The 25,892-nt window shown below is 55.2% G+C and overlaps 1 protein-coding gene across 1 annotated transcript; it reads left to right on the top strand.

Annotated features, from left to right (window-relative positions):
• Nucleotides 1–14,968: 14,968 nt before the first annotated feature.
• Nucleotides 14,969–20,864, top strand: LOC147412483 (M-phase inducer phosphatase 2-like). The gene is made up of 16 exons (XM_086481336.1): nucleotides 14,969–15,087; nucleotides 15,274–15,401; nucleotides 16,075–16,126; nucleotides 17,179–17,220; nucleotides 17,483–17,519; nucleotides 17,676–17,783; nucleotides 17,879–17,998; nucleotides 18,217–18,351; nucleotides 18,502–18,576; nucleotides 18,826–19,005; nucleotides 19,132–19,227; nucleotides 19,550–19,612; nucleotides 19,706–19,804; nucleotides 20,118–20,251; nucleotides 20,348–20,459; nucleotides 20,724–20,864. The coding sequence occupies exons 1-16, from the start codon at nucleotides 14,969–14,971 to the stop codon at nucleotides 20,862–20,864; spliced, it is 1,641 nt and encodes a 546-aa protein (XP_086337462.1).
• The last annotated feature ends 5,028 nt before the right edge of the window (nucleotides 20,865–25,892 follow it).

Genomic DNA, 25,892 nt, shown 5'->3' with positions numbered 1-25,892 from the left:
CTGGAACCAGCAGGGATGCATCACGGATGGGTTAGTGGGGGACTGCTTTAGACCATTTGTGAAAGGTTTAATTGTTTTAAACCTTTTCTTGTATGCTGTTACACACATTCCTCTTCTATTCCCTATATTCCATACTCTCACAGCCTCTCCTCCATCCTTATCTATGTATTTTTGCCCTCGAGTCTGCCCAAACTTGAACAGTAACCTGAAGGGAAAGAGGCTATCCTAAGGCAGTTGCCTCTCTAAGGGAAAAACCCTTTCCCTCCATCCTCAGTGAGTACATAACACGTCTGCCTTTCTTCTCAAGACACTCTCTCTTCTGCTAAACTAAAACCTGAGAAAACCATAACCAAACCAAAACAAACCTCTAGCATTCTGAACGGGATATGACAGTTTTAAAGGAACTGAGTAAATAGTTTATCCCACAAGGAGAAACAATATTTTTGTTTTTCTAAATAAGTTGTCTTGTACATGTAGAATTACTGAAAAACCACAGGAATCTCATGTCTGAGCTGAGACATACTTTGAGACTGGACTCCAAAAGGGCAGTGCTTTCAGTCCATGACTGTCTGGAAGCTAACTTACAGAAGTAAGTGTGCAAAGTCATGGGCTTACAACTCGACTTAGACCTGTTACCACAGGGTATGTTTTAGTGCTCAGGAGAAGAGGAGCAATACATCCATAGATGGAGGTTTTAAAGTACAGATTTGTGCAGCACCTGTCAGGACTGATTTAAGCATTTCTGATCCTACCATATGGGAGAAGATGGACTAGAGGACACCTCATGAGCCCTACTTGTTGTATTGGTGTTAAGTACTAGGTAGAATTGCAAGATTGCCCTCACAATGTCGTCACCACTGGGGCTCAAGGAAACATCCCTCTATTTTGTGACTCTGATAGGAGCTCTGATGCCAGGATAAATACAGATTTCAGTTGCTGTTCAAAGACCCCTAATGATTCTCCACAGGTTGTACCACTTGAACTGATTGTGAGCTACCAGTTTGTCACACTGGCCAGTTGGTAGGGTGGAGAGTCTTCTTTGTCTTTCCTTTCCCTTGCCTTTCTTTTATCTACTGTAAGTTTGATGGTAAGTCCATAGATGCAATGGGATTTGAGTAAGTTTACACTGCCCTTTTAGTCTTAGGTCCCTGGCCTAGCTCAGATGAGATTGGCAAGGCTTTGCTGAAGTCCTAGAGTTCTGTAATGAGGAACTGAAGAGTTCCACCAAACGACTATCTTCAGCATTGCTTTTCACTACACCTTCCATTTTAATCCACTGTGTTTTATTGCTTGTTTGTGGGATGGTTACAACATCCTTGTTCTGTGATTCCCTCTGCTGCGCATTTAAATCCCTGATGTGCACTCAACCTGAGTTCCAGGTTAGCATAATTTTTCTATATACAAATATGTATTTACTGAACATCTTTAAAAAGTATTTGTGTGGGATTTAAGATAACATTGAAATTCCTTTTGCTGATGATTTATAAAACTATTTTCCTCCTGTCTAGACACTTTCAATATTTGCAATTATCTGATGGAAAAATAAACGTTGGAGTATTCGTTCCAAACTTGCATCGGAGAGGGGAAAAAAAAAGGTCTCCATCATGCAAAGTAAATGCTCTTCTGTCAAATCAGCTAGGAAGAATCTGCTAAGAGGCAAAAGACAGGGAGGATGAGTTGGTTAGTGCTGTACTCAGGTGTAGAACTTGGATAAGGAAGGGGAACAGAGTTTTTTATAGCTCCAGGGAGAAGAAGGAAGAAACAAGCTATTATGCCAGAGACGTTTTTCTTGGGCTGATTGCAAAATTAGCTGGAGCTGAAGTTAATTGATTGTGTAGGCAGATGAAACAAACTTGAGATGACTATAAATAGTAACAATCTTGCTTTCCATGCAGCTGTAAATCTGAGCTGGGGAGCTGTCTTAAATTAGTTGTGAACATTCACAAACAAGGGAGGGAGAGTAGAGTAAAATAAAATAAAATAAAACAAAACATGGTCAAATAAAATACACATACACACAGAGCCCAGCACAGAGAGAAATTTTCAGGGTCACCCCTTCCAAGACAGATGAGAGCTAGAATTTGATCTCAGAGATGTTGTGGCCTGATGCATTTTACCTGTCTCACCCCCTCAACCACAGCCTGGGAGAGGCAGAATTCAGTAATTTCTTTCTTTTGTCTTTCCAGGATTTTATGACAGATATTGTTTCTGCCTCTTCATTGAGGAAGAGGGGGAGTGAAGCAAGGGGCTAGGTCTGCTTGTCTGGATACTGACAGCTAGGGCTGCCGGAGAAAGAACACCACATCCTATTAACCATTGGAAATGGGAAAGACATTGTGTGCTCTGTGGAAACTGCGAATACATGTGGGCAGACCCTTGCCGTATTTTTTTTCTCTCTTTAAGGTGGAGGAGTTTGTTTCTTTTCATCAGGATTAAGCTTCATGATTAAACTCTGCTCTACCGGCTGTGATGAACGACAGCCTGATGAGGAAGAGCTATGGTTGAAAACCCAAAAGAGAGATGTCTGTCAAAGTTAGAGCCTTCTCTGCATGTTGCAGGTGGCAGCTTTTAGTATCTGTACCAGTACCTCTGGCCTAGCTGGTCTCCAGAGAAGTTGATCTCCTCGCAGTGTAAAGACTACAGGTGTGAATGTAACCTTCCTTGCGTCACTCCCCTGAGAGCTGCCAGTGGACCTAGCTTTTCATCCACATGGGGCTGTTCTTGGTCATTTGTCTGTCCATCTGCAGGAGGGGGTCACCCTGTAAATACCAACTGACAACTTAATTCTCACAGTTTATGACTAAAAAGGTAGAATGATGTCATCTGAAATTACAGAGTAATTTGAAGTAACAAATGCATGACTAGAATTTGGTTAGGATGAAAGATGTAATATTTGGACTATTTCAAAAGGGGTCATCAGGCTATTACCACTAGCACTACTGTTTGAGCCATACCTGTGGGCTGCACTCTGCTCTGGTGTGTTGGCATCTGTGTTTAGCAGGAGAGACTTCCCACACTGAGGAGTTATGGTTTACAGATACAAGCCAGACAAAAGGGTAGGAGTAGAAAAGACAAACATAAAGGTTTACCCAGCCATTTCAGCAGGCCGCTGGCTAGTCTGGAGGCTGCCTGCTTCCCACATCTCTCACAGGAAGGTGACTGTAGCGACTGTTTTACAAGTAGGGCAAGTGAGGAGCATTCGCATGGTCAGCTGGGTGTGGAGGATGAGTAGTAACTTTTCCAGCTCGGGTAACTCCCTTGGTTGGCTACACTTCTGCTGGGTGATGACAAGGCAGTTCAGGAGCCACCAAAGGCTGTGTGGAAAGGAAGGACAAGCTGGGGCAGTACAGCAGGCCACTTCATGCTGCCATGTGCTCTGCTAGCCCATTTGATGTACCTGAGAGCCACCACACTGGGGGGAAGACTTCCTTGGCTTGGCTATTCTACCAAGGCAAACAGAGCCCAGTCCAGCTCAGCAAAGAGCTTCTGTAGTGTTCTGCTAAATACAGCATATTTGTATGAATTTTAAACCTGTTCACTTCACAGCCCTAGGGAATGAGCCTCTCTACCTACCCTCAGAATGAGCCCATGACATTATGATGTGACTGTGATTCCTCTCTCTGACCCATTAAAGCACATCTGGGACCTCTCCAAAGCACAAGGAGCACCTGAATGTTCTTAAAATGGGTGTAAGATAGGCAGAGTTTATTCTCCTGGATTCGTTCATATGCTCAGGTTTGACCCAGCCTGCCAGGCAATGTCTGCTCAGTACATGTTGCGAGGTCTGCTGTATCAACAGCACCAGATGTGGTGAGTAAACCAAGGCAGTGGTTTGACTGCTAAAGCACCTAGAGGAAAACCCTCTTGGATTGTATTTCTCACATAGTTTGTTTGCTGATAAGAAAATGCCAATCCAAGAGCCTAGGACTAACCCCTCCCCCCGCAAAAAAAATCATGCATGCACTCTCCATCTGACCTGTCACCTCCCTCCTGACAACTGAAGGCATCTGTGTTTATCTTCTTTTTTACTGAGTTTCAAAAGACAATGCTCTGTTCTCGTGGGGTATTCTTTTATCAGCTGCAGAGCCAGGAACCTAAAAGGAGTTAACCAGGAGGTCACTTTCCAGCCATTTCACTACTCAGTCAGAAAAATCACCTTGAAGCTTCCACGTTTAATCAAGACATTTTTACAGCTTTTCTGCTAAAGGGAGAGGCGCACTTTGATTGAAGATAAAATCCATCAAATGATGCAATTCATTTATTCTGGCGTCGCAGAGTCTCTGACCGTTTGAGGAAAAGACTCACTGCATGTGTACGAGTGCATCATAGAGAGGAAGGCTTCTTTTTCAGGGGGATGGGGGAAGACAGATTGTTTGGCCTGTTCTTCCAGTCCAATTTTAACATCTCTGTCCTGCTGAACCCCATTTGACTGCTCTGAGAAGACAAACAAGACAAATAGCTCCTGTTGAATATGTCCTGTCCAAGGCCTGTCTGTCAGATTTGGCCTCTGATTTCACCAGCTTCTGTGAGTGTACCTTCCATTTGGAAGACACTCACCCCTTTGAAATAACACTATCATTTCATGAGACACGGGAATCAGTTATATACGCCCTCATTTACTTGCCAATATCTGCTAGTGTGCTGTATCATTCATGCTCTACTTGCAAAAAGCCTGCTCACCCTTATCCTGGTCACAGAAGTGAATGGGAAACTTTGGGTCTTCCATGAAGTCTCTGTCTATGCACAGCCATGATCAGTGTTTGCTTCCCTCTCCTTCTGCAGTAAGAAGCATTCTTCCAAGTTTTGAGACACTTTAATTTCTACCACACACCCTATGGTCCCAGCTCCAATGTAGGTTAACACAGATATGTCTGAATGGGAATCAGGTGTGTCCAAAACTCAGGGCCCCTACCAGGATAAGAGCAGAGTTGCAAAATCCCTGAAATACCTGTATTGACGCATTTCAACCAGCTGTGTAGCAAGCAATGAGGAAAGGCTTATTTCGTGCCTCTTACCCACTCACACCTCTTTCATGTTTTGCCCAGTTGGACATCTGGCATGTTTTTTGCTACACGCCCAATGCTGAGCTTTCATTTCAGGTGACCCATTCTGATTCTATCAGAACTGACTTCTGCCCTTATAAATGCGTGGAACTCAAGGCTTGTCTTGAGGCAGAGCCAAACACTGGAAACGTTGCTCAGCAATGGGTCAACCTCAAAGGGTTTGAAGCATCTGCTCTTTTATGCTCCCAGGGATTCACATGCTGATGCCCATAACTGTTGGTCTCTGAGTGAGGCAGATGGTATTGTCCTGGGTGTCTGGCCTAGCTGATTCCATCACTGTAGGTTTCTTCTGCAGCTCATCTTACATTTGTTTCCCACTGGAACCATGCAAGAAGAGACTTGCTACTGGCATTATGTTAATGGAAACCAAACGTATGCACCTGGTCCATCCTATTGTACTGAACACGCATCCCAGCTGAGATAGCACAGGGATCTAAAATAACCAACTGCTGAAAGGTTGTGCAGAAAGAAGTTGCAGGAGGATCTTATTTGGACAATAGAAGGGATGACATTATTCCAAGACCAAAAAAGAATGAGAAATTAGTCTGGAAGGAAGATACCAATATGCTGAGACATCAAGACACTTTAGCTACACACATCACACTGATTCAACAGAAAGCATGTAACTCAGTCCCTTGGTCCAAGTTTCCCAAAAGCAAGGGACTTCTAAAATTGTAACCAACACTGACAGATTAGCTGATCTTCAAGTCATAGGTACTATAGATCTCCAGCTGTGTCAGTCCCAGTCCAATATGAATTTCTATGCTGTCTAGTTCTGCCTATGATACCATCATACATGTTCAGCAATATCATGTTATCTCTACTGAACATGAAAATATTGTCTTAGATACGAATTCAGCTTTGTTCATCTCACACCCTAATGTCTCAACTCTGTTAAGAGCAAAATTTTTAGAACTTCTGGCTTCAAACATACAAGTAAGAAAGAAGCCACCAGAGATGTCAGTAGAATAGGCTGGCTCTCAGGACTGGAAAGGGAGGATCAGGGATCTTCAAAGCAGACACAGAGCCTTGAGAGGAAAGTACAGGGGAGTGTGGAAGTCTGTGGCACAACCCGTCTACGGGGCTACAGCAGACAGAGGGCTGGAGGCACAGCCACGGGGTTCCCTGGCCCTGCCATCCGTGCAGCCCCTCGGGGGGAGGGAAGACGGCTGACCTTCAGCCTCAACAGCAGCACAGCCGTCCAGCAGCACACTCATGAGTTTCTTCTTACACCAGGACCTGCGGGCTCCGGCCCATGGCGGCTCGCTACGGCATGTCGCGCGTCGTGGGTGGCTCGGGTGCCCAGCCAGGGGCCTGGCCCTGGATCGTCAGCATCCAGAGCCCCTGGGGCCACGTGTGCGGAGGGTCCCTCATCAGCCCGCAGTGGGTCCTCACAGCAGCCCACTGCTTCAACGCGGCCAGGTAAGGAGGAGCAGGGAAGGGGGCTATCCCCACAGCACCAGCAGGCGCCCCGTCCGCAGCCCCACGAGCTCCTGCCATCCCGCTGCCTTGCAGTATGCCCGGTGCCAGGGCACTGGCGAGCCCAGCTGAGAGACTGCTCCGCAGAAGGCTGGGCTCGTGCCACCGCTTCCTAGCAGCCTCCAGCTCCACGTTCCTGGTGCCCAAGGCATGCTAGGGCAGTGGCACCCTCCGCAGCGCTGCTTTCCTCCCTGCCTTGGGAAGCAGAAGGCAGGGAACCGCGGGGCTACTGCATTACGTGGCTCCGCTCCCTCTGAGGCCTCTCTGCATCTGCCTTCCAGGTACCTCACCATGTGGCGTGTGGTGATCGGGGCCACCCACTTGGCTCAGCTGGGCCCTGAGACCCAAGTGCGCGGTATTTATCGGCTGATACTTCATGAACACTATGATAACGTCACGGAAAGGAACGACATCGCCTTGCTGGAACTGGACCAGCCTGTCCAGTGCGGCTACTACGTACAGCTGGCCTGCGTGCCCGACGCCTCGCTGAGAGTGTCAGAGCTGACGAGCTGCTACGTCAGCGGTTGGGGTGCCACCATGGCAAGATGTGAGTTCCCAAAGAGTATTCGTGTGCCGAGGGTAAGCTCGGCACGCTGGGGAGGCGGGCTGAGCTTCTGGGCAGCGGCGAAAACCAGAGTCGGGCTGTGGGGACGTACGGCCACGGAGAGATGGGCCCGAGCCATTAGCCAAAGCGAGATGGAAGGGCAAGCCCGGCACAAGGCCTCTGCAGGGGCAAAGGCGAGCCCTAGGGAAGGGCTTCGCCCACACAGGGGAGCAGAAGTGGGAACAGAAGGGCTGCTGGCTGCTAACTCCTTCCTGTGCTCACAGCTGGAGGATCGACCGCTGTCCTGCAGGAGGCCCAGGTCCACCTCATCGATGTCAAGGTCTGCAACAGCAGCCGCTGGTACAGAGGGGCCGTCCACCCCCACAACGTGTGTGCCGGCTATCCGCAGGGTGGCATCGACACCTGCCAGGTAGGAGCGTGCTCCGCGCCAGCCCCCATCAGCACAGGCAGCCCTGTCGCCAGCGCCCAAACGTCCCCCGGCGCGTGTTGCACCTGCCGAGTCGCCCTCCTGCCGCTGGGTCCCCACCGCTGTCAGGGCTTGCCTTCCCTTCCCCGTCTGCAGGCCCTTGCCCAGCACCCCTCTTGTCCCAGAGCCCCGGCACTCTGCCCAGAAAGGCCACCCAGTGCTCTTGCCCCAGCCCAGAGGTCTGCATCCCAGTCCTGGAACGTCCCCCTTCCACAACTCCAGGATCAGCGGGCAGAGAGGAGAGAGAGCGCCCTACCTTGCAGGCCCACCACCCCCTCCCAGACAAGGTCCTGCAGGCTCCAGCACCTGAACAGAGCTTTGCTGGGCACTGGGTACAGCTCTGGCAGGTGCCAGGAGAGAGAAGGAGCCAGCCACAGTGCTGACAGGGGCCACCCAACACCACCAGAACCCTCTGACTCTCCTCCGCTCCGCTGCAGGGTGACAGCGGTGGTCCTCTCGTCTGCCAAGACAAGCACGCCGACTACTTCTGGCTCGTGGGGGTGACCAGCTGGGGGATAGGCTGCGCCAGAGCCAGGCGGCCCGGAGTCTACACCTCCACGCAGCACTTTTACGACTGGATCCTGGTACAGATGGGACTGCACCCAGCAGTCCGGGCTGCTCCAACGGCGCGGGCATGGAGTCACTTTCTCACCGCCTCCACCCCCGTGCAGAGGCCAAGGCCGATCCCAACACAGTCGGGCACGTTTAGCTCCTGCCCATTCCCACTCCAGAAGCTGGTGGAGTTCTTTACTCGGGTGCAGGAGCTCCTGCAGGAACTAAGGGGGAAAAAGGCTTGAGCAGCAAGAGGAAGAGGATCCAGTGCAGGCTGCAGAGTAGCACCACCCTTTCCTCCTGGGGCAATGCCTGCTGAGATCCAAAGGCAGCCTCAGTGCCAGTGGCCTGCTCGGTCCTGCCCACGCTCCTCTCAGGGCACACACAACTGCTGCTCTTGACTTAGTTCTTGAAATAAAGTTGACCATTTTCACAGCTAACCATGCTTCAGTCCAGTCTCCTGTGCAAGGAAAGGACTTCCATGCCCAGCACCTGCAGAACGAGGCTGCAGGCAGACAAGTCGGTCACACGGGCAAAGAGTCACTCCAAAAGCTGAAACCGTGCCCGGTCTGAGACGAGGGTGCTCAGAGCCACCGTGGGGTGGAGAAGACTGGCTAGAGGGAGGCTAGCAAGAGGAGAGGAGGAAATGATGTGACAGGCAGCCAGCGTTGGGGGTATGCCTTAAGGCACGCAAGCTGAAGATTAGGGCCTGCCGGGAGCCTTCGCTTACTGAACACACCGTGGGAAACGCCTGAGCATGCCAAGAGCTATTGCTGCCTGTAGCAAAGCGAGTGCGAAGCTGACGGGAGTCAGAGTGCCATGAGGAAGAGCCGGATTTCACAGGTAGTTAAGGGGGATTGGTGTGGGAGGTGGCCACACTTGACAGATAACTGAAGGAAGAGCTGGGGTGGTTTTGGGGAGAGAAGTCTGGCAGGGACAGCAGTACCCAGGAAAAAACTGCATCGGTAATGCCGTGGAAGTCCGAGGTGACCCAGCTAACAGTGCCTGAAACAGCAAACCTGTGGACGGCTGTGGCAAACCTGGGAGCAACAGGGGAAAAAATACCCGCGGGGAGGTCCCTTGCTTGGGAGGAGACAGGGGCGGAGAAAGAGGGGAGTCAAGGCATTTGAGGGGCATGTATAGGCATGGAAAAAGGAGGGGAGGGGGGGATCAAGGAGCCAACCACACAGAGGCAAACTGCTGGTTGGTGTGCTTGTTTGACTGAGCCCTGCAGGTGATCACCGCAGTGCGTCCTACCTCCTCTTGGAGAGCGATTCCCACTCCTTCGTGTGCGGCCCCACTCTGCACCCAGGGCACGGGTGGGTCCAGAGGGCTGGCGGCCAGCAAGGGCAGAAGGGAACACAGGCCACGGCGACCCAGCGGTGGGCAAGAGCGAGTGTCTGGGCCAGCTACTGTTCGGAGCGCTGTGTGTTTGTGCAATTCACTAGGGAAACCAGAAGCTGGACTAGCTCACGAGCAAAGGAGAGAGACCCTTGCAGTCGTGCAGATGGCCTGCGGTTGCAGCCCACCCGGTTTGTTGAGCTGCCCGGTGGTGCCGATCCTGGGGAAGGCTCAAGAAACGGCGGCTGCCTGTACCTGCAGGCGGGCAGTGGAGTGTGCACAGCGGGAGCCAGCGGTGGTTTGTGCGGCTGTTGAACGGGTTTGGGCTTTCAATGTGCCCAGCCCGGTACACCTGGTTCCTTTCTCCTTGCAGGTTGTATTCAGAGCTGTAATGCTATTTTTTAAAAAAAGCAAAAGCAAAAGCAACCAGCAAACAAAAAAAAAGCTGGGCAATTCCACCCTGCAACGGGTTGTCTCCCCCAGGCCCTGGCCACCCTGCCAGGCGACATTCACCACCACCAGCAGGGTGCAGGAGCGGGCCCGGGGCAGGGCTTTCACAGGCCACCCCTATTTTGAGGCTCCTGGCCGTGCAGTTCCTGGGCAGTGCTCAAGCAATGGCAGCAGTGCCCACAGCCAGTATTTTTGATCTTTCTCCCTTTCTCCCAGGCTCTGGCTCCCTGGTTTCCAGCTGTTCTCTTTCTGCCTTAAAGCCTGTTGTGCTGCTTCTCTTCCCCTTCCTCACTCTGGCTCCTTGTCCCCATCTTTTTTAGCCTCCTCTCTGCCTGCCCGGGCCCCTCGTGCTCCCCCTGCTCCCCCACCCCGGCGGCCACCGTTGCTCGGTCCCTCTCTGCCGCCCTGCCCCACACTCCCCCTCCCGCTGGCCCTCAGGCTCTGGGGGATGTTTCCCGCCCTGCTCTTGGCTTGGGGGAGGGGCCATGGGGCCCGCGGGGGCGGGGCAGGGCCGGGGGAAGTGTCCCTGCAGGGGCAGGCAGCAGGAAGAGGCCCCGGGGCATGCTGGGAGCTGTAGTCCTGGGGCAGGGGCTGCCGGGCGGCCATGCTGGTGCCGGGAGGTGCAGGCTCTGCTCCAGCCATGGCCCGTCTGAGGTGAGGGCTGGGGCTGCCCCTGAGGTGAGTGAGGCCCTTGGGTGGGTGACGGGGTGTCTTCTGCCTGCTGGCTGCCCGGGGGTGGTGGGTGGGAGCTCCAAGCCGGAGCCAGGCCGGCTGGGGCAGCCCCAGGGTGACCCAAGAGCTGGGCAGGGGAAGGAGAAAGGAGACAGACCCCCCATCACAGGCACTGGACACGCCGACTCTCAGACCCCCCCCGAGCCCCCCGAGCCCCGCTCCCCCCCTGCAGCTGCCCCGTCCCCAGCCCCTCCCCTGAGGCCTGTCCCGCAGCCCCAGGCTGCCCCACGGCCTGTCCTGGCAGCGGCGAGCGGGGCCTCGGGCAGGCCCAGGGCTCTGTTAGCACAGTGGGGAAGGAGCGGTGTCTGCAGGAGCTGCTGCAGCAGGAGGGGCTCCAGCCTGGGGCCTGCTGTGACAGTCACGGTTCTTTCCCTCTGCCAGAGGCTGTGCCAGGGCTCGGTGGTCTGTTCCTGCCCTGGGGATGTCGTCAGCTGCATCCAGCTCAGGCTGAAGCTGAGGAGATGGGCAAAAGGAAAAGCAGCCGGAGAAGGACACGAAGGGGATCCGGCTGCAAGCTGCCCCCAGCTGCAGACAAGAGACAGCCGGCCTCTCCGCGTGAGGAAGGGTCCCTGTGAGTAGTCCTCAGCAGAGCTGGTCACCAACATGCACCGCGGGGTCTGTGTGCGTAACCAAAGCACGGTATAGCTGTGGGGGCGGGGTGTGTGTGTGTGTGCGCAGTGAGGCTGTGTATGTAGGAAGCCTCATATTGTAAGAGCTGAGAGAGGCAGAGACAGAAGTGTCTCAACAGTAAAATGCTCCCAGCAGCACCAAGAGCGGGAGCGGCAGTGAGTCCTGGGCCCTTGTGTTATAATCAGATCTGAATTTTGAATTTCACTGATAATTAATTGTTTTGAATAAACAACTAATTTCTTATAGTTAATTATTTCCTGATTCAATTAATTTACATTATGGTAAGGAGCAGACAAAACCTCACTTATGCTAAGAGACAGCAGATGCAGGCCTTAGGAAGATGGCCAAAGCTGAAGCTGCTGTGGATTGGGAAACTGTACAGAACACAGAACGAGGAGGGAGGGAGGCAGGTACAAGGGGTGAAATTGTACATTCTCGGCTAGTTCTCTTATGTGATGAAACCATCGAAACAAAGGCATGTTGCTGTGAAGACTCTCCCGTCCTCCCCATCCTAATTTGTATATCAGAGATTTTGATCAGTAAAATAACCAATGATTAGGTTAGGATAGGACTATTAAGAAAGTTATAGAATAGGGCGGACCAGTCATTGTAACTGTCAAAATTAATAGCGGGCATAAGATGCATGCTTATGTTAAAATCTGTTAAAGATCCTGACTTTGCAGAAAAAGGGTATAAGATGTTGAATTTTTGATGTAACTTTGAAGCCCGTCAGGTGGAGCTGTCCCCGTGCTTCCCAGCGCTGCAATAAAGACGTGCCGGCTTATCTGCAAGTGTGTAGATAAATTTGTCGTGATTGCGACCCTCCGTCCACACTTGGGGCCGTGTCACCCCTCTTGTGCTCCGGGTGCCTCCCTGTGCCTGTGCCCTCCCACCTTCCATCACTGGCGTCACTCTTTTGCTTCCCTGTACCTTTCTTCTTCTGTCTGTTCTTGTCCCCTGCTCCCTCTTCATCCCTCTCTGCTTTCCAAGCCCCTCTCTTGTTCTGCTATTCTACCTGCCCCTTTGGTTTTCCTTGCTCTCCCTCTGTCCTGCTCCCTGCCCCTCTTTTTTCCTTCCTCTGTCTCTGTCCTGCAGCGCATGGCTGGTTTTTCATTCACTGCCTCTTTGTCCCAATCTGCATTCCTCCTTGATGTTCCCAATCTCTCTGGCTTCTTGCCTGAGATGCTTTTTCTCTCTTGTTTGTAACAGGAGACGCTGTTCTGTAAAAACATGACGGCATTCTTTTGGCAAGCCGCTGAAACGTTGAGAAGATCCCCTCCTGGGAACACTCTGCAATATTCTTCCTGTCTGCAAGTGGCACCTGTTCATCAGAATGGATTCCAGAACCCAAGGGGAAGTTAACCTCCAGAAGTCTTAAACCTTCTGGGGAATCGCACAGACTATTTCTTGCTAAGAAGATGAAGGCTCTGTTGTTCCAGCTGTCCTTAGTGTTTCGAGACAACAAGCACTTGCACTGGTACTTGTTCTTTTCTGATCTGCGGCTCCTGTGAATGTTTCTCCAAGTTCTTGGTTTCCTGTCCGGGTGACTCTCCAGAGGACTGTAAAAATCAGTCTTCGTGGAGACTCTCTGTGCTGCGGAGCTGCCTGTATCGTTGTTGTCACCCAGCTGCCTACAAACGGCTCCCAACCCCAGACAGTGGGGCGGCATTTCTGATCTGCTGGAAGGGGGTGTCTCCATTTTTAATGTTGTTTCTTTCAGGGAGCACTGTGAGCGTGGCAGATCCTAAGCAGAAATACACTCGATTTGAACAAGTCGGGCAAGGGTAAGTCCAGTCACAGCTACTTACACAAAATCACGGGCCAGGTATTTTGCTGGTGTGATATCAAGCGTGAAGTCGGGCAAGCTCCAAACGTGTTCAGACCCTGGGCTTAGATTCTCCTGTCTCTCAGTACTGATCAGAATTGGTGCCTGTGGTCAGAAGGCGTCGTCAAAGAGCACTTGATGCTGGCAACGTCTTGTCTGCAGCGAGGGGCAGGACCTGGAAGATCTACTGTCCCTCAAGATTGTAGCACCCGTTTGCTTGTTTTCTTAGGGGAAATCATTTTTGTGTGTCTCAAAATAATACGGCCACGCTAAAGAAAGGAGAAAAATCTTTATTGCCTGAAAGAGCAACTTAGAACCTGATAGCTGTCAGGTAAATAACACTTCTCAAGAACATTTCTTGCCACTCTTTTGCTTTAAAAAAGTATTTAGTGATCAGGATTATATCTTTTCTGGCAGAGGTAGTGAAAACCAACCATTCAGTAATACATGCAGTGTCAACGCACTGTCCTTTCCTCAGATGGCTGGCACGTGTGTTCAGGGCTCTCAGAATGACTGCATGGTGTTGCCGGAGTTTTGCAGATAGATCCAAAGAAGAGGTCTAAGAAGGCACAGCTAGACTGTGCGTGTGTTACATTCTCTGGAAAAAAGCCACACACACCCCCGCAAGAAAAAAAAAAAAAAAAAAGAAAAAGGAAAAAACTAAACCCCAACAGAGCAAAACTGGAGAAAAGGGGAAAAGAATGAAATCTATTATTTTCCAGTCTCTGTAGGCACCCTGCCCTTCAGTTTTGGACTGAAAGAATTTAGTATGAACTCTGGAGATTTGCACCAGCCCTTTTTCTTCCTCTTGGACCTAAGTTTTCACTTGGATAGCCTGCATGGCAGGGGGCTTCTGGGCTGCTGCGCTGTGCGCTGCTGGCTGAAGGAGTGGAGGAACCAAGGTGTTTTAGAAACACTACAGGCAGCAGAGAGCTCCTGTCGGGGCTTTCACTTCCAGGGTCTAAACCACTTCTCGTGTCTTTGCTGCTCTTTTGTTTCTAGGGCGTCTGGAACTGTCTATACAGCACTCAACATCACCACAGGACAAGAGGTGGGTGTCAGCAGCCCCAGCAGATTTGGCAGGGGTTCAGCGCTTTCCCCCCTGGTGCGAACAGCGGATGGGCTTTCGGATCGCCAGGAGATCTTTACTGCAAAGACTTCCACATGGCTGGGGGCTTGTGGCTGGGGGTGGGGGCAGTGTCCGAACACTGGGCTCCCCCCTGGGCTGCACATTCACTGACGGACACCCACCCCTCATCCTGCCCAGCCGCACGCCCGACGTGCAGCCCCCCAGCGATGTCTCCCCACCCACGCACCATTCCGTGCCCCCCCAGCCGTATGCCCCCCAAGACCCCAACTACGCACCCCTCCATTCCCATTTACCCCCTCAGCCGTGCCCCCCCCATGCCCCTCACCCACTTTGGGCCGAGCTCTCCTGTGCTCCCCAGCCATGTCCCCCCACCCAGCCATGCCCCCCCCCATTTTGGGCGATGCCTCCTGAGCCCCTCCAGCCATGCCCCCCCCCATTTTGGGCGATGCCCCCTGAGCCCCTCCAGCCATGCCCCTGCACCCCTGCTGGCCCCTCCCCCCGTGCTTTGCCCGCACCCCCGGGCTCCGCTCCCCTGCCCGCGCGCCCCCGCCCCGGCCGTGGCCCCGCCCCCCGCCCCTCCCCATTGGCTCCCGCCGCGCCGCTCCCCTGTTAGTTTTCGAATATAAATAGGGGCGGCCGCGGGCGCGCGCCCCCCCCCCTCCCCTCGCGCACCGGACGGCGGAGCATCGGCGCGGCCCCGCTCCGCTCCGCCGGGGCCGGGAACGGTCGCTCCAACGGGTGTCATTAACGCCTCCCTTCCTTTCCTGCACTCGCCATGGCGGCGCAGGGCGGCCCCGGTGGCCGTGGGCTAGCCGGAGTGGCCAGGAGGCGAGCGGGCATGTCGCCGGTCACCCCGCTGACGCTGGATACGGACAAGCTGGTGGGACTGGGAAGGTGAGTGGAGACGGGGGGGCTGCCCCGCACCGCACCCCCCTCCCCCCCACGCGTGAATGCTGCCGGCTCAGGGCAGTGCTGAGCGCGGAGGGGGGGGACACCACCCACCGCCCCACCCGAGGGGGGCACCCCGAGGGGTACCGGTGGGTCCCCACGGGCTGATCGCCGCCCCCGCCCTGCCCGCAGCCACTGGGACACCCCGAAGCGGCGGGTGGCGGGGCTGTCCTTGCAGAGGCGCCGGGCCAGCCCGTGCCGGGGGTCGGCAGCCTTGGGCTCCCCCCGCAGCTCCGTCTCCTCCGAGTCCTCGGACGCGGGTGAGCGATGGGTGCTGTTGCCACACCCACCCCTGCCCCGACCCCCCTCCTCCCCGGGGCTGGGGGTGTGCAGGGGGAGCTGTGCCGAGGGGGTGGGCGTTGGGCAGGGGGTCACTGCATGCAGGGAGGGGTCTGGGAAGGCAGGGGAGGGGTTTGAGGGTGGGGAAGGGTCTTTCTGGGGGTGCACGTGGGAGCCGGGTCCCCCGCTCTGTCTCAGCTCCTGGCCATGCTCTGAGTCAAACTGGGATTTTAAACGGGGATTTCCTCCCCAGCGCTTCCTTCCCTGTGCTGGATGATGGGTGGGAGCCCCCCCACCCGCCCAGCCCTGCACCCCGGGGGGGGGCTCGGCTGTGGACCACCCCAGTGGGGGTCCCTGGGCAGGGTGATGTGGGACATGTTGGCCAGGATGGGTGGTCCCAGGGTCATCCCTTTGCCATGCTGGGGGACGGGAGAAGCTTTGGGTGAGGGTCCTGCCTGAGCACACAGCAGATCCCACCCTGTGGCCCCCTCCCCAGCACTAGAAGGGAACACAGCTGGGGTGGGGGGGGCTCCCCTGCACCCTGCCAGCGCCTTACAGGAGCGGGGGGGGACCTGTGCTGGAGCAGGGTCCCGGGGGCACGGCGTGCCTCCCACCCGCCCCCCCCGGTGCTACCCCTGCCCCTTGTTCCCGCAGGAGTGGGGCTGGACTCCCCCACGCAGGAGGACCCCGCGGCACTGGAGGAAGTGTGAGTGTCCCTCGCCCCGCGTCCCCCCACTCCGGGAGGTCTCCACCCTTGCCCACTGTGTCCCCCCGCTCACCCTCCCCAGGCTGCCTGCAGTGCCCACGCTCGGCCTGTCCCAGCCTTGCTGGGGGGCTGTGCTTCCAGCTGTGCCCTCCACCCCAAAATTAATTTTTGGTGGGGGGTGGTGTGAGAAACCACCTCTAGTGGGGGTGTCGGTGCTGGTGCTCGGCCCAGCCCTGCTGCAGGCAGGGGTCTGGCAGCGGGTGCAGGCAAGAAGCCTCTGCGGTGCTGCCGTGCCAAGTCCTCCTCTGGCAGGGACGGCCGGCAGACGGCTCGCTGCCTCACCACGCAGCGGGGTGAGGGTGCTGAGCACCTCCCTGGGCTCCCAGCACCCCCGCCTCAGCCTCCTTGGGGTGCTGCTGCCCAGGCCTCGCAGATTTGGGGTGCAGGGATCAGCTGAGAGCTGAGCTCTGAGGGGCTCTGGGTGCCACGCCAGTGCCACGCCGGTGGCTTTGCCCACTCCCGGGGCCTTTGGCAGAGCCCCTCTCTGGCAGATGTTGGTGACTGAGTAACTGGGGGCAGATGTGATGCTGGGGCAGCCTTGGGGCTGGGTGGGCTGGGCTGCAGGGGACACGCCAGTGCCCCCTTCGTCCTGTCGCAGTGTGCAGCGGCATGGCCATATGGCCGACGGCCAGCATCCCCAGCATCCCCGCTGCCGGATTTACATACAGGTGGAGAGCGGGCGCCACTGCCACCAGCTACATCTGGGCCCCGAGTGGGGTCAGCGGGGTGCCCTGGACCACCTCAGCTTTTTGCTTAACCCCCCAGCCCAGATTGGGGTCCCCCCGTCTGAAACCAGTGATTTCCAGATGGGGTTTTGACCCTTTGTGGGGCTGAAAGCCGCTCAGCTGCTCTCCCCTTGGGGGGGCTGATGACCCCTGCGTGGGGTGGGGTCCCTGTAAGGGCTGCGGCTGCCCATCCCCGGGGCTCCTGGGCTGCTCAGGCTGGGGCACGGGGTGCCATCCCCCCTAACCCTGGCTCCTCTCTTCCCGCAGCTTTGAGACAGCGATCCTAGAATCCAGGAGAGCTCTCAAAGAGTAAGTGAAGGGGCTCTGTCCCTGTGCCCAGACCCGAAAGCCAGGCTGTCTGTCTGCCCTTCCCTGGGGTTTGGATCAAGCTGTCGGTGTTGCTCAGTGGCTGGAGGAATTGCTGCCCTGGGGTCCTGTCCGGGGAGGTCTCACCCCACTGTGGGGACCCAGGGGACAAGGGGGTCCATGCCAGCTTCGGGGCGGTGGGGGGGGTGGGATGCTGCTGGTCCAGGGCATCTTCTCTCCTCATTCAATCCTTTTCTTTTTGCAGCAATAAGCTCCTTATCCGGAGGGTCCACTCACTGCCAGTAAGTCCCGGGGGCTCTGCAGGGCTGAGCTGAGGGTGGCTGGATCCTGCTGTGCGCCTGGCTGAGCTGGGAGGAGGAGGAGGAGAAGGAGGAGGATGGAGCTGGGGAGCGCAGGGGCTGTGCAGCACCTCTCACCCCTCCCAACCCGCCCTGCAGCCACAGCTCCTGGGGGCCAGCCCGGTCCTGAAGAACATCTCCCACTCCCGGGAGTTCAACAGCCACGGGGCCAGGGAGCAGAGGGGCCCAAGGAAGCCTGAGGACATGGTGAGGGGGGGGCAGCAAGGCTGGGGAGAGGGAGGCAGGACCGGGGAAGGGGCAGGGGGATGCCGTGCCCACCCCTCCCTCCCCCACTGCTGCAGGAGGGGTTTGTCTTCAAGAAGCTGCAGAGGCCAAGTCAGCGCAGCCGGCTGCCCGCCGGCGATGGGGCTGCGGGGAGGGACCCCCTCAGCCAGAGACTCGGCTCTGCACCCGGCCTGCTGGTGAGAGGGGCTGGGGGTGCTGAGAGGGGGGCACCGGGGGTGGGTGGTCCTGCTGCAGGGGCTGCTGAGCCGGGACCTGCTGCTCCAGCCTCCCTGTTTGCACTGGAGACCTGTGGGTGTGGGAGCTGGGGGGATTGGGGTCACTGTGTCTGCAAACAGGGCTGGTGTGGGGCTGGCCCCACTCCTGAGCCATGGGCTGTGTCGTGTCCCCTCCCCAGTTCGACACCTCCAAGAAGGAAAACGCCGCCCAGGGCGAGAGCCCCATCATCCTGCGCCGGTGCTCCTTGACCTCCTCCATGTCTGAAGAGAAAGATGATGGCTTTGTGGAGATCCTGGATGAGGAGGAGATGAAGGTAGGGAGGGCTCCTCCATCTGGACAGCTGGATGTACCCTGGCCAGGGGCTCCGTCCCTGCCCAGGGGGGTGCGAAGCAGCAGTGGGACTCGTTCCCTTCACGCTCTCCTCTGTCTCGCCCCGTGGCCCCCCCGGGTGCCCCCCCGGCAGAGCAATGCTGACGTGCCGCAGGGGATGGAGAACCTGCTGACCGCGCCGCTGGTGAGGAAGGAGGAGGCAGAGCCGGTACATTGGGTGTCTCGGGGGGTGGATGGGGCCCCAGGCTCCCCCTTCCTTGGGTCTCCAAGGTGGGGTCTGAGGGTGAGGGTCACTGGTTGGCGAGCAGCACTCACCCCAGGGCTGTGGGCTTGTCCTGGGTGGTGTGCAGCCACTAGAGAGGGACCCTTTTCCCTTTGTTCTCGTGGTGCTGGGGGGGGGGTATGTGGGGGGAATGCCAGACCCTTGGGCACCAACACGGGCTCTCTCCCCACACAGTGTCCGGTGAAGCGCGGCAAGTGCCAGCAGCTCTTCCGCTCGCCCTCGATGCCCAGCAGCGTCATCAGGCCCATCCTGAAGCGGATAGACCAACCCCAGGACCGGGACACCCCCGTCAAGACCAAGCGACGGAGGAGCGTGGCCGGTAGCCCTGGCGAGGAGGCGGCAGCGGCGGAGCCGGTGGGTGATGGGGAATCCTCAGGGTGAGGCGTCCTTGCCCATCCCGGGTGGGACTGCCCGGTGCCACGGCTCTGCCGGCGCCCTCGCTAACGCCGAGGGGGGTGTCTCTGGTTCATGTCCCCGCAGAAAGCGCGGCTGCTGTGCTCCAGGTCCTTCTGCCACGAGGAGATGGAGAACCTGCTGGCCAACGACCACCGGGAGCTCATCGGGAACTTCTCCAAGGTAGGGCTGCTGGGGGTGCTGCAGGCTTGGGGATGCCACCTGCCACCCTCTCCTGAAACAAAGGGGGACCATCAGTGGAGCCCTGCGCTGGTGCCAGAGCCCCAATACAGCTGGTGGCCCTTGTTTGGGACCAAGGGGACTTGGGGCTGAGACTTTCCAGCCTGAAGAGCCTGACCCGCTACTCTTCCAGTGCCGCAGCGCCGTCCCTCTTGGGAGGGAGGAAACGTCGCAGGCGGGGGGTCTTCTGTGCTGGGGGGAGCGGGTGGCAGCCAGGACATCTCCCCAGGGACAGATCCTGACCCAGCACCCGCCTCTCCTCCAGCCTTACCTTCTGCAGACGGTAGAGGGGAAGCACCCGGACCTGAAGTACATTTCTCCCGAAATGGTAAGGGAGCAGTGACCTCTTCCCCAAAAAAACACCCCCACAAGGCTGCCTCCCTGCTCCACCCACCCCCCCGGTGACGGGCTCCCCCCACAGATGGTGGCAGTGCTGACGGGGCAGTTCAGCAGCCTCATCGAGAGCTGCGTGATCGTGGACTGCAGGTACCCCTACGAGTACGAGGGAGGCCACATCAAGGTCAGAACCGCCGCTGCGCCCCTCGGGGCTGGGGACAGGGTGGTCATGGGTGGGGGAGACACAAACCTGTCAAACTTCAGAGGGGCTGATGCCCCCCCCCCAAAGGTGCTGAACCCCCTGGAGGGGTTGAGAGCCTCCCCAAAGGTGCTGAGCACCCCTGGAGGTGCTGAGCCCCAGCTGGAAGGAGGAGGGGGGTGATGACATTCCCAGCAGATGGGGCAGAAGGGGGGCAGGGTATGGAGGCCCCTCCCCCCCTCCCCGAGATGAAATGGGAGGAGGGGGGGGGCTGAAAGGGGCCCCTCTCCATCACCAGGGCGCCGTCAACCTGCCACTGGAGCAGGATGTGGAGGAGTTCCTGCTGAAGAAGCCCATCGTGCCCTTTGACGCCAGCAAGAGGGTGATCGTCATCTTCCACTGCGAGTTCTCCTCCGAGAGGGGGCCCAGGATGTGAGTTTGGGGGGTGGGGGGGGTGCTGGGTTCTGCCGGACCCCCTGGGCATGTCAGGATCCTATCTGGGTGCCAATCCTGTCCCCTGTCCCGCAGGTGCCGGTTCATCAGGGAGAAGGACCGAGCCTGTAACGAGTACCCCCACCTCCACTACCCCGAGCTCTATGTCCTGAAGGGGTGGTACCGGGAGTTCTTCCCCCAGTACCAGGTAAGCCCCCCTACCTTTCACCTCCTGTGTGGGAGGGGGGGCGGTCCCTGGCAGGTGGGTGAGAGTGCTGGGTGGGAGGAAAACACCCTCTCCGCTCCTCAAAACCCTGCCCTGTGAGGGGAAAGGGTCTGGCTCTGAGCATCCTCCATGAGGGTGGTATCTCCAGGGGAAGGGGTTTGTGCTGGGGGTCCTGGGGGGTGCTGGGTTTGCCCCAGGGGGTGGGGAGGGGGGCCTGCGGGTGCTGACAGAGCTGTGGGTGCCCAGATGCACTGCGAGCCCCAGGACTACCGGCCGATGGACCACGAGGACTTCAAGGAGGACCTGCGCAAGTTCCGCCAGAAGAGCCGCAGCGGGGCGGGCGAGCGCAGCAAGCGGGAGCTCTACAGCTGCCTCAAGAACTTCTGAGGGACCCCCGCAGCCCCCTGCCCACCCCCTACCCGGGGCTGCCAGCGCTCACCATCGCCCAGCCCAAAACCTGGTCGCCACCCCGCCCCCCCACACACACAGCCCTCCCAGCTCTGTGCTGGGTGCCCTGCCCAGCATCGCCCCCCTCAGCAGCGCAGGGCAGGGGGCCATGGTTGTGGGGTTTTACCCCTTTTTTACCCTAAAAGGTGTTTAGTTTTTACCCCAAATGGTGGCTGGGGGCTGTAGCATGTGGGTGGGGAATGCCTAGGGGGGCTCAATCCCTGCCAGGTTCAAACTTCCTCTGGGAGTGGGGGTCAGGCTACCTCCCCTCCCCAGCATCAGGGATGGGGCTCGGGGGCCGTGGGGCACCCCCCCAAGCCAGTGCCCCCCTTCCCCTTGCACCCTGGGCTGGGTGGGGGGTGGCTTTGCCAGCTTTGGGAAAGCCACGGGGCTGCAGCACATTCCCCCACCCCCCCCCCCCCGAGCCCTGGGGGGTGCCATGGAGCTGGGCAGACCCTCTCTGGGAGGCTGGGTGTCCCCGTGGAAGGTGGGGACCCCCGTCCCTGAGGGCTGCGACCCCCCGTCAGCAAAGTTCAATTGGCAGAACTGTTACAGAAAAGCGCTTAAACCTCCTTTGCAGCCAGGGGGTGCTGCAGGGGGTGGGGCTGGGGGGTGCCCCTTGTACTGGTCACTGACTGTTTGGGGAGTTCCTTCCTCTTCTGTTTTGCCACTCCGTTGGTTAACTTTGGGGGGGCAGGAGGGGCTTCACCCCCACCCCAGAGTGGCTGCTGCCAAAGCACCACATGCTGGGGAGGGGGGAATGGCCCCTGTGCCCCCATGTCTTGTCTGTTTTTATTGGTTTTTTTTAACATTTCTGTTTAATAACTCTGTGAGGAGGGAAAGCCTTGGCTCTGGTCTGTGACTGCGCTGCGAATCTGAGGGGGGTCAGGGGTCCTCCCCCTGCTTTGAGGGTGGGGTTGGGGCACTTGGGGGAACGGGAGAGCTGTTTAAAGGGGTGATGGCTGCCCTGTGGGGCTGGGGTCACAGCTAGACCAACCCCCTCAGGGCTGTGTGTGGGGCAGGAGGAGGGGTGGGGATGGTGGGGTGACCGTGGGGTCCCACAACTGGGACAGTGGTGTGTGGTGGGGGGGCACCCCCAGCTCCATTGTTGTGCCCCTCATGCTCGCCCTGCCACCTGCTGCCCCCCCCCCCCCAGGGTGATCCTGTGTCCCCAGGCCCTGTCACACACACCACCACCACCCCCCCGCCCCCGGGGTGATCCTGTGTCCCCCAGGCCTGTGACACCCTGACGTGCGGAAAAGACTTTACAACCCGAAAGGTTACACAGTAGGTGTGTTTATTGCGCGCAGATGCACGGGGGATCGCTCCACCACACACGGGCATACCCACCGTGGCCGCTTGTCCAGGATTTATACAGTTAAAACATCACCTGTTTCGAAATGCCTAGACATATTCATGATCTATCCCCGAAAAGGCAGTTCCTTCTGGTCACTCCATTTCCATAATCTCCGCCTCGGGCTCCTCCTCAGGGCGCTTGCGCAGTTCCTCCTGGTGGTTCTGGGCAGGGGTCTTCAAGGATGAAGGCCATAGGTCTTCCTCGCTCTGTACTCCTCCCCTCTCCCCTGGAAGCTCTAATTTGGCTGAGCTTGCTGTCCCAGACTGGTTTCAGCCTGGTCTGTCCCTGTGTGCACACCTGGCTGTCTCCTTTTTGTTCTTGGTTAGAGATGGATGTTAGGGAGCCCTCCTTAGCTCTTAGCTCCTCCTGCCTTTGACGCCTTTGAGCCATGAATTAGGTCCTTGTTTCTGTCTTTTCTGTTTCCCTTATCAGCTTCTTTCTCAAGCAATTTGCAGGGGTTAGTGACTAATTGCCTACTTGCATGCATGTTAGGTCTGGGAAGCAAGTTTTAATAGGTTTAGCTTTTTTCTATGTAGCTCCCTATTAATATTTTCGATATATCTTCGCTTATAAAATATATTTTCCATATGTCCCTCTATCAATTCCCCCCTTTTCTATTGAGTTAAGTGAATTCTTTTACTTGGCTATTCTGGTTGGTACAATGCTTCGTACATTGAAGTTATTCTTCTAACTATGCGCCAAACCCACATATATAGGGTCCCTACTAGAAATAATAAAATAGCGGTAGCTATCAACAACACTACTATTGGATGCATTAGGACGTTGAAAAAGTCCAGTGTCTGAAGGTGACCACCCCAAAAGTGTATCCCACCATTTGTGTTCTCCGTCCTTTTTGACCCTTTTCAAGACCCTACTTACCTCATTTGCCTCATGATGAACAGTTACTAGAGTTTCCTGTCCATTATTCTTGGCTTCCTCTAATATCCGCATTAAGTCTGGGTGTTTCAACAATCTTTTTCTCACTGCTAAGTCTATCCCTATAGTTGTGGGTTCTAGTTCAGAAATCAACGTATAGTTTGATCTCGGGATTTGATGAGAAACCACAGGAGCAAGGTAGCTAAAGTCACATCCTGTGATGGTGGTAAAATTACAAATACAGAAGTTCGAGTGATTCCTGGTGTCTATTTCTACTCCTCCTACAGACACAAAGCGACATGTTGTTCTTAAACAAGCACAACCTTTTCCTGCATAGACAACAACCGGTTTTGGACTGGCATTCGGGCGAATTTCAAGGTGACAGACCTTTTGGTCAGTATCCAGCAAATGTCTTGTGCCCTCATGGTATTGCTTTCGCAGAGAAATCCCTGTTGCTCCCGTATAATATAGGATTCTAAGTCAACTGTTTGCCATTTGTTCTCTCTCTTTCGGGCCCATGTCCTATGTTCCAAAGGATAAAGCAAAGTTTGACCATGGTTTATTCCCAAGGCTATTATGGGATGTATTACAGTCACTGATGCATTGTGGATAGTTAACACGAGGGCAGTGACTGTGTGTGTGGTGGGGTTTTACCATTTCCCACCAGGACTGGAGCTCTCTTTCCCTATCAGTGGCACTATCCCAAACTATCTTCCGTATCTCTGTGGGGAAGACCCCTTCCTCTCCTTCCCTTACAGTAGATGCAGTTATTGATTGCATTCACAGCTGGGCCTGGATACGGCTCAGGGCCAATGAGATATTCCTTTGGAGCCCTCCGATTGCAGCTATAATGATATTATGATCCCTTATGTTTGTCCGTTCCCAGTCGGGTAGAACTTCTGACACCAACCATTGGTGAGCTCCTAGAGCTAATAGGGAGGATTGTGATGGCTGTTGTAATTTGGACAGATCAGCGGTAGAGGCAGCTATTTGTTCATTATCACTTCTGAATCTGTGGTATTTAGAACCCCAAGTCCTGTCCCTAACACCCCAGTTACATCCCTTGGTATTTGCTTTTGAAAAATATCCGTTCTCCTGCATAGCCAAGTGGTCCACCCTTCATAGGAAGTCCGTAAGAAAGGGGAACACAATGGTTGTATTTCTGAAACCTTAATTTGCATCATAAGTTCCACCCTTTTTAGAGACCACTCTGGGTTAAATAATACTTGTAGCTGACCTGTATTTCTGATGACATACGGACCAATCTCATAAATCTTAGATTCAAGTTTAGTTTGGGTTCGGACTGTTTGAGTGCTAGTATCAGCTGTATAGGTTGTGCAGGGCCCCGCTGTCGTAGACGGTACAGCATCTATCTTCAATTTCAATGGTAATCCTATTTCACCACGTGCCCAGACCCAGGTTACAAAGAGAGGTTGTGTTAGAGTAAAATTATGCCAACAATCCAAGATACTGCAAGGCTTTCTATTTGTTGTGTTTGTTATTATATTGGATACAGCTATCTGGTTTGCCCTTTTGTAGGAAGTTCCGTTAATTCCTCGGCATCCTACGCTTATGTTTTGACCCAGCATTCCCTGCAGTTGAGGCATCATTCTCTGAACGTCTGTGCTCCAATAATTTTTGGGCTACACTTCATTTTTATGCATAACCACGGTGGCAAGGCTTAAGCTTTTTCTATCAGAGAGCGATCCCATAACCCCAGTATATTCAATATGAGCTTGGGTCCACGGCCATTCTGGGGTGTTACTGTTCGACCCTTGGGTTACGATAACTACAAATACAACAATTTTCCTGACTAAATCTTGGCAGGACGAGTTACTAAACACTTCTGGGTGCAATATACTCATTTCGCTCAGCAAACCTTTAGTTTCAGTTCATCCTCACCCTGTGTTACTTTCCAAGGAGTTTTAGGAGTTTTCTTCACTCAGGAGTGGTGAATCCAGGCGCTTTGTTCCCTGATCTTGATTGCCGTGAAAGAGGTAAGAAGCACTTGGTATGGTCCTTCCCACTGTGGCTCCACAGTTTTCTCTGTAAGAGACTTAACACACACCTAGTCTCCAGGTTGTATGTTATGCACTGGCCCATCCAAACCCCTGCATCGGGTTCCAAACACCTGGTTTTCAAATTTACGAAGCTGTTTCCCTAATGCCACCATATAGGAAGTCATCAATTCTTCACCAATTTGTGAAGAGGTTCCCTTTTGTACCCCATAGGGTCGCCCATAAAGGATTTCAATGGGCTTAGCCCTTCTTTAGCTCGGGGTCTAGTTCGTATCTGTAGCATTGCTAGGGGTAGAGATTGTGGCCAGGCCCAATTGGTTTCTTGTCCTAATGTAACAATCTGTTGTTTAATCAGGTGATTCATTTTCTCCACCTGGCCACTGGATTGTGGCCGGTATGGAGTGTGTAGTTGCCAATCTGTCCCTAGATGGTGGTTTATTTTTGGCACAACTTTGGAGATGAAGTGCGGCCCTCTATCTGAGGACATCACCTCTGGGACTCCAAACCTGGGTATGATTTCTTGTAGCAACACCTTGGTCACCTCTCGAGCTTTATCTGTTCTGCATAGGAAGGCTTCTGGCCAGCCTGAAAAGGTATCAGTTGGTACAAGCAAGTATTTATACCCCCCTTTTCTAGGAAGTTCTGAGAAATCAATTTGCCAATGTTGTCCCGGACAATTCCCTTTCCCAATTTGGCCCATTTCTGGTTTGGGGACAA

The sequence above is a fragment of the Leptosomus discolor genome, unplaced genomic scaffold (assembly GCF_034619465.1).
Source record: "Leptosomus discolor isolate bLepDis1 unplaced genomic scaffold, bLepDis1.hap2 HAP2_SCAFFOLD_49, whole genome shotgun sequence".
Classification (NCBI taxonomy): Eukaryota; Metazoa; Chordata; class Aves; order Leptosomiformes; family Leptosomidae; genus Leptosomus; species Leptosomus discolor.
Note: the sequence above shows the minus strand (reverse complement) of the source record. Positions and strands in the feature narration are given on the sequence as shown.

Excerpts from the sequence above, each read along its gene's own strand:
- LOC147412483 (XM_086481336.1), top strand. The coding sequence starts at position 14,969 with ATGGCGGCGCAGGGCGGCCCCGGTGGCCGTGGGCTAGCCGGAGTGGCC. Across the intron at positions 15,402-16,074 it reads CTCCGAGTCCTCGGACGCGG|GAGTGGGGCTGGACTCCCCC; the intron begins GTGAGCGATGGG and ends TTGTTCCCGCAG. Across the intron at positions 18,352-18,501 it reads TGGATGAGGAGGAGATGAAG|AGCAATGCTGACGTGCCGCA; the intron begins GTAGGGAGGGCT and ends CCCCCCCGGCAG.